The sequence below is a fragment of the Haliaeetus leucocephalus genome, unplaced genomic scaffold (genome assembly GCF_000737465.1).
Source record: "Haliaeetus leucocephalus isolate CR32 unplaced genomic scaffold, Haliaeetus_leucocephalus-4.0 Scaffold1, whole genome shotgun sequence".
Taxonomy (NCBI): domain Eukaryota; kingdom Metazoa; phylum Chordata; class Aves; order Accipitriformes; family Accipitridae; genus Haliaeetus; species Haliaeetus leucocephalus.
Genome location: NW_010972437.1, coordinates 6,937,846 through 6,945,389, shown reverse-complemented (window position 1 = coordinate 6,945,389; position 7,544 = coordinate 6,937,846). Strand labels below are relative to the sequence as shown.

Here is a 7,544-nt window from a genome sequence, read left to right as displayed (position 1 = left end):
AAAAGGCACCCCAAGAACAAAACAGCCAGGAGTACCACGGGAAATACAAAGTTTGCCAGAGCAGCCTCAATTGCCAGAGAGAGGAGCACCAAAGTGCTACCTCTCACTCTAGCTGTATAAGATACTGTGAATATGTGGGGCTGTGAGCACTGAGTTTTACATGGCAATCCTTTGCAAGTGTTTAGTGGTTAATTGCACCATCAATTTGCAGTCTCAATCAATTATCAGGAGATGACATTATGGTTGATGAGGCTCAGATGCATCATTTGTTTAACTGCATACAAAACCGAAGCCCAAAAGATACATAGGACAGGTAACGTGGTTACTACTCTGAATATGAAAATGTCAGGCATAACCTCGTAATTTCATGCCATAAATCTCACTGATACTCTGGTACGCGATGTTGCAATAGCATTGTTCAATATTAAATTTAATATTAAAATTGATTTAACCTTGTCTAACCCGTAATACAATATGGGTCTGACCCATTATTAGGATGCAGTTTTTCATTTTCCCATAGCTATATTTTTATTTATCATCAGTTCTGTTTTGAATGCTGGTTAAGATCAAACTGATTATGAATCTGTCATTACAAATGATTGTTACATCACCTAAGTATGGAAGTGATAATTTTTTTTTTATATCATTAGGTATTTATGTGATTTCAAGATCAAATATTTATCCTGTATCTTTGGATTGGGCAGGCTACTGTTCAAGAAGTCATGCTGTTAGTTTTTCTAGGTCACAGTCCAAAAGTAGGTCTTTGCAATCCACTAGATCTATGCATATAAATGATGAAGCACCTTCTAAAAGAACTTCTTAAAGTGTGGGAAAAAAAAGAACGATAACCTTCAGTGTAACTGAAGTGTAACTTCATTTTTATGAAATTCTTTAGGCAATAATTCATGGATATGACAGTCTATCACATAAAAAAGCAAAATGATTTTCAGATCTTACATGACTTTTAAAAGGCCAATGGGTGAAAACTATTTCACTGAGATTTGAGATGACGCAGGTGCTCTAAGCAGAGATAGCAATAATCAAAGCTCCTGCAGTGTTTTTCATCTGTTGATGTCAAGGTACTTAGACAGTAAAGTCCGTAGGTAGGGAAAGTTCTGTAGAGATGTGGAAGTCATTAGCTATAAACCTAGATAATTTTTTCTTGGAAACGGGAAAGCCTAGAGAAGCTGGCTATGATTCAAGTCACATTGCTGATATGAAAAGATGAAGTCATTGCAAGTGTAATCAGTATTTTGAAGGGGGCAGCAATTTTGAAACATCAAAAGCACTAACATTAAAGCAAGCAAAGAAATTGGGGGCGGAGGGAAGTCCTCCATAAAAAAGCTAGCTCGCACTGATTCACTGTGCCACATTAGGCAGAAGTATAGTTCTCTGTGTGTTGTCCTAGCAGGAAATACCTGATGATTGCTAAAATATTAAGTGCTGTGATCGTGCAAGCTGGCAGCACCAAAGGGCCTGAACTGCACTATTGGATGATTACCTTTCCTCCCCCAATTCTTAAAGCAGAATGGATGGCAGTTTCAGATTGAATATATATTTTCCATCTGCTGAATAGTTGTTTTTGTTCATGCTGTTTGAGGTTAACTGTGCACGTACTAATCAAACCCACTACTTCCTTTCTCGTAAAACCAAAACAAAGCTTCATATTACTTTCAGGTACAGCATCTGGGATCAAAGCTATATATATACACACTGACTCTGTGTGGGTTCAAACATTTCGAAGATTCAGTATCCTGAAAGGTGTCGCCTTTTTTCCAGCCCTGAGAGTTCCAGTTTGTCTTAAAGTCTGAAGGCATCAGCCACCTTCAGCCCCTTCAGCATCTGTCCCAGCGCAGGAATGCTCTCAGTATTGGTCACCATGGGCTTTCTCTGCACAGCCACTGCCATTGCTGAAGGTAGGTAGATGAAGGAGGCAAGGTAGCTGGGGGTGTCTACATTTTCTCGGTTTCACATCTTTGCAGGAGATGGTCTAGGTACAACAGGGAGAGGGAGCTGACATGGAACCCCTCCATAGGACAGCCTGGGCACAAGGTCTTGGGGCACCACAAGGTATCTGGAAAACTAGATGCAGACTTTAGAGCAGTGGCATCTGTAGAGAGGCTGGGCAGGATTCAGAGTAGCTCAAGAATGAAGAAAGATTTTGACAAACCAGGCCCTGTGAGTGAAGTTGTTGCAGCTGATAACATGGATATAGAGATTGGAATGGATAGAGAAATTCTACTTTTCGTCCCACATTATTGCACCGCAGAACTGCAGAAGATAAGCCTGCCCCAAAATAGACTGATATAAAATGAGATTGAACAAACAATACTGAGTCTTCACAGCTTATTAAAGCGAAAGTCAGTGCCTTCCCATTGTGTAGCAGGATAGAGTATAGAAGTTGTAAAAAGAAGCCAGTGGGGTTGTACATGGTACACTAGTTTCCCTTTAAGATTTGTAATGATTTTTTGCAGTATATTTATCAGGCTTTGCTGTGTGCTGCTATACTGTGGCTTGGGGTATATACTGTTGCTGTACTGTGGCTTGGGAATAGCTGGTTAAAAATCAGGAGGAAAAAGATCAGAAACAAAAATATACAAACAGGTTTTCCATTCAGTTTTATTGTTACCCTAATGGTTCTGTTCCATGTTCCACACAGGATGTCAACCTGTTTGTTTCTAAATGTGAATATGTTTATTTCTACCAGGCAGAAATTGTGGTTTAAATGCCTAATTTTAAATTTCAAATTTCAGCTTTACCATCTGAAGTCTATTTTTTTTCTTTCTTATGTATATTAAAAAGTTTGTGTTGAGGGAAACTGAAGCATGCAGGTCATTGCTTCAGTAAGTGGGCTGAATTACCTACTATTTAAGCAACAATTGCTGAGATTTATTATATCATTCATAGTAATCAAAGAACTTCTCGAGCTTTTTAAAGTATATTAATGCAGTGCCTATGTGAATTGTGGTCCTGGAGCCCTTTTTTTGGAAGGGTTTAGCAGCATTTCTAGGAATTACCCATGGATAATAGGAGGTGGTAGGAATCCCTGTTGTGCAGGTTTCAAGTAAATGACTGCAGATCATTTCTTGACAGTTCACTTACAGTCATGCTCTTTACTTCCTTACAGTAATGGAAGTGACTCAGCCAGCAATGGTGCTGGCCAACAGGCAAGGAGTCGCCAGCTTGGTGTGTAAATACAAGCACATTGGGAATGCAAAGGAAATTCGAGTGACTCTGCTTAAACAGACAGGTGACCGGTTCACTGAAATTTGTGCTTCAACCTACACAATGGAGTTTAAAATGTTCAGTGTGGAAGAGGTCATTCAGTGCCATGTTAGCCCTGGCCGCAACAATGTGACCCTCACCCTCACTGGCCTGCAAGCTAATGATACTGGTCTTTACGTCTGCAAGATGGAGCGGATGTACCCTCCACCCTATTTTATGAACAAGGGAAATGGGACTCATCTCTATGTCATTGGTAAGTCAAGCAGCTTTACAGTACTGTGATATTCCCAGGTTAAGGGAGTTGCTGTTCTGTCTCAAAGGTCTTCAAAGTTCTGTTTGTAAGAAGTAAGGCTTAACATTGATTCAAGCTCTGAGAATCATGATTAGCTCTAATTCCTTTCAGGTCTCCCTGCACACACCTACAGCAGGCAATGTATGGATGTTTGACAGCATAAGAAATACCATATAGTGTACATGTATGTCTAGGCAGTTAGATATGTAAGTAAGTGCAGAAACAACGGAGAGTAAAATGTATGTTCTTCTACAGATAAAGCCTATTTTCACTGGAGGTTGAGTGGGCAGGGACTCAGAGCTCAGTTTTGGTAGTAACCTGGGATAGCACATGCTAGAGAAAAGCAGTGTGGAGGCTGACATTGACTCTAGGGGCTTCCTTATGAGGCTCATGTGTGACATGACTTGTGTGATATCATGTTTTAGATCCAGAACCTTGTCCAGACACTGCCATATATCTCTGGGTATTAGGAGCTACTGCCTCAGGATTTTTTCTTTACAGTATCATCATCTCAGCCATTCTTGTGCACAAAGCGGTAAGTCCCATCAACTCAGCCCCACCCTGCTAATAACGCCCCTTTGTGTGATGAGGACAAGGAGAAAGAAATGAGAATAGGAAAGAACACTGGGAACAAATACACTGGGATGCTCCTTTTCACTGGTGCAATGCTGTTACTATATTGCAAAACAAGAGAACTTGCTAGAGCTGCCATTTAGATTTGTTTACGGCTCATGTGTGTTGCCAGAGTACCAGAAAGCAGTCAGTTTACATCAGCTGGACTGACCCTTGGCTTAGATGTGGATGCTTAGAACAGGTTGGAGTCCTGGATGCTTCTGGGATCAAAGGCAACAGTCTTCATATCTACTCTGATTTCACAACTGATTCATACAAAATCCCAGGATTTGAGTTTTTCTTTTCTTACCATTCACCTCAGTGCAAAGCAAATTTAAAGAGGCCTCCCCTTTTGATGGGGCGGAATTGTTACTTACAGCATTTTTAACTTCGCAGCTAGAAATGTCTGCACAAAGGCAAAGACATGCGAAATGTAAGCCTGGGCTGCCTCTTTCCATGGGGGTCTGGAGTCCTCAGTCTGTTAGAAATAAACCTGATGCCAAAGCTTAAAACCAAACAGTATCCCTGCCCCATATTTTTCAATCCGCCCTTGTCCCTAGAAGCTAAATGAAACTGTCTGGTGTGAATACTCCTAGTTTTGAACCACCACTGAGCTCTGAGCAGGAGCACCGTCAAAGGGCTAAATGAATGGCAGGACTCTGTTTTTTGCTAAATGGCTCCTGTAGCTCCTGATTCTCCCTCGAATGATCTCAACGGAACTTCTACAAAGAGGGGTGACAGGGGAAGGTGTCTAGAATACCTTCAACTCAGTAAAGGCAGAACATCCATCAGTTTTCACTAAAAAGTGCTGGTCAATGATTATGCTGTGATCAGTTGTTTATTTTACTGTCTTCCCGTATTTTATAGGTAAAGAGAAGACGATGTCTCACTACTGGGGTCTATGTGAAAATGCCTTCTGAAAAGCTAGAGAAAAAAGTGATTCCATTCCACATCACTGTTAACTGAAACAAGGAGAGAAACCATTTCCTAACTGGGATGGAGAGTCTGCTAATTCACTTAAGTTAAAGAAATAAAATTAATTGTCTTATTATGAAGGTGTATGGGAAGAAGAGAGAATATTTTTTGTAACTTCTATGGTTTGGAGGACAATAAATAGTTTATGCATTAATATTTCAAGGTTAACCCTGTCACATAAAAATGGCTACATTAGGCCATTGATTCTCTGAGTTGTATTGTACCAATATGTAGTCTCTATATATATACATATAGATGTATAGCATTAAGAGCTATTGCTGTTGCAGCTGAGCATCTTACTGTCAAATTTCACCATGTCTACTGATCAACTGAAATCCAAACACTATTACGACAGAGGCTTGTGTGTCATTGCAAGGCTAATACTATAGGTCTGGGAGGCAGAGGCAGAAGAGCACACTAATGTACAAAGGAATGTTGACTTGTTTCCCTGCATTGCTATTTATTGGTCCCATTTCTGGCATTAGTGCTCTGCGCTTCCACAGAGGCATCACCGTAGGCTGGCACTGATGATGCTGCTGCTCTAAAAGCCTGATCTCAGCTCCTTGCACTAGCATTGTGTCCCAGCAGTGCAGCGCTGGAGTTAACATTGATGATATCTGAGCCAGTGCTGACAGCTCGGTTGGAGAGAAAGGCTGCCCAGCAGGAGCCCTCTTAGGCTTTTGCTGGGAGGATGTTCCAGCTCTGCTGGGGCCTTGCGTTTTACAAATGCTAAATTAGCATCTATCCAAAAGGCAGAAGTATGTTGCTGTGTTTAACTGAGTCTATTTTCCATGAAAATACAGACAGTGTATAATCTTGTTTATTAGTTATGTACCATTCAATAAAAACCTTGAAGCTTTGCTGAAATTCAAGTTCATTTCTTATTCACCATTCTCAGAAGAAACAGGAAGTGGCTACATGTTAGAAAGCAGCGATGACAAGATGAACCTTTCCCCTCTGACCCTGTGTTTTGCCCTTCTGAGGGAGCCTGTGTGCTCATGCCAACAGGTACTTTCTCAGCTCTCCTTCTCAGGGGGCCACCAGTAAAATCTGTCAAGTCTTCTATTTGTCTAGTTAGAGCTGCTGTGATGTGGTTCAGAGATGTTACCAATCACCTTTTCACTTCCAGCAAAGTTAGTTACTTGCAGAAGGTAGCTGTAACGACTTCGACAGCATCTCCTGTACGTGTTTATACAAAAAGCTAGTCCTAGTTTCAAATCCTGTTTTCTTTGCACCTCTTTGACACTCTCACTCACTAAATGCTAGCCGACACACAAAGCTGTTGGAGCTTAAAACAATTTCAGCATTCTCAGCTACTAGCTACTGCTTTGACTCTTTGCTATCAAAATTCCACCTTGCAACCCCAAAACTTGGCAAAATGTGTCTTTGTTTCACAGCTGTGAATCCATTTCTTGGCTCCATAACTGTCAACCCAAACCCCACAGCCCTCTATACCATGTTCCTACAGCGGCAGCAGCTCCCAGAATACTGAATGTCATTTCTCTGTTTGTTCACTTTTTCCCTCTTGCCCCTTCCTTTGGCACCACCTCCAACTGTACAAGTAAACATTCACATTCTCAATTTGCCAGTGTTCGCAGGTGCCAACTGCTCTCTCAGTGTTGACCTACAATTGTAGTGCATTAAGTAAAAGTAGCATTTGATGACATATCCTTTTTCTGAAGGTGTTTTAGTATTCTGACATCAGTCTGGGATTTTTCCCCTAGTTTTCCACTAACCTGGTGTTTGGGGGATAAAAAATGGTCAAAGATCACATATCTGATGTCACTGCAAAATGACTAAATTTCTGCCTATTCAAGTGCAGCCCGCTCAGAGAAATGTGTTCCATGATTGGTAAAAATAGATTTGACCCACACATTCACTTGTACAAGCTGTAAGTCTTCCAATAAATATACCCTGGCAAAGCAAGAATAATTATCCAGGGCAATTTTTTTCCACCACAGCAAGTAATAGCTCAGATGTCCCCTGAATCATGTGTCTGACTCCTAATCAGGAATCAACTGTTTCTTCTTTTTCTTTTCCTTGACATTTCCTATACACTGGGACCAAGAACTTAGTTTTCTCAAGCAATGTAAAAGCAGCTCAAGTAAATTATTTTCTAAGTTTATCCCTCCTGGGTGAAGAGGTGCTTTGGACCTGTATCAACAACCTCATGACCTCTGGCCACAGCTGGCTGTGAATCTGTGTCATGGTAGAACCTGTGTACATTCCAATTCACCTTCGTTTCTGGCACGTGACCATGGTTAGGCTTTCTGCATCCACCTGGACTAATCCCTCTTAGTACACTAGCATTTTCTTGAGACATTCAGCCTGTAATGACCAGTGAAGAATTCTCCCCTAAATAAGCTACAGGTTGCTAAATTATCTGAATAGTGAAGGTTATGGGAGAGCAGAGCAGAAACTATCATCTCACATATGGCAA

At 41.0% G+C, this 7,544-nt stretch overlaps 1 protein-coding gene across 1 annotated transcript; it reads left to right on the top strand.

Annotated features, from left to right (window-relative positions):
- The first annotated feature begins 1,731 nt into the window (after positions 1-1,731).
- On the top strand, positions 1,732-5,966 carry CTLA4 (cytotoxic T-lymphocyte-associated protein 4). Its single transcript, XM_010565373.1, has 4 exons — positions 1,732-1,916; positions 3,128-3,478; positions 3,943-4,052; positions 4,997-5,966. Exons 1-4 carry the CDS (start codon positions 1,859-1,861, stop codon positions 5,093-5,095), a joined length of 618 nt encoding a protein of 205 aa, XP_010563675.1. The 5' UTR covers positions 1,732-1,858; the 3' UTR covers positions 5,096-5,966.
- Positions 5,967-7,544: the final 1,578 nt, after the last annotated feature.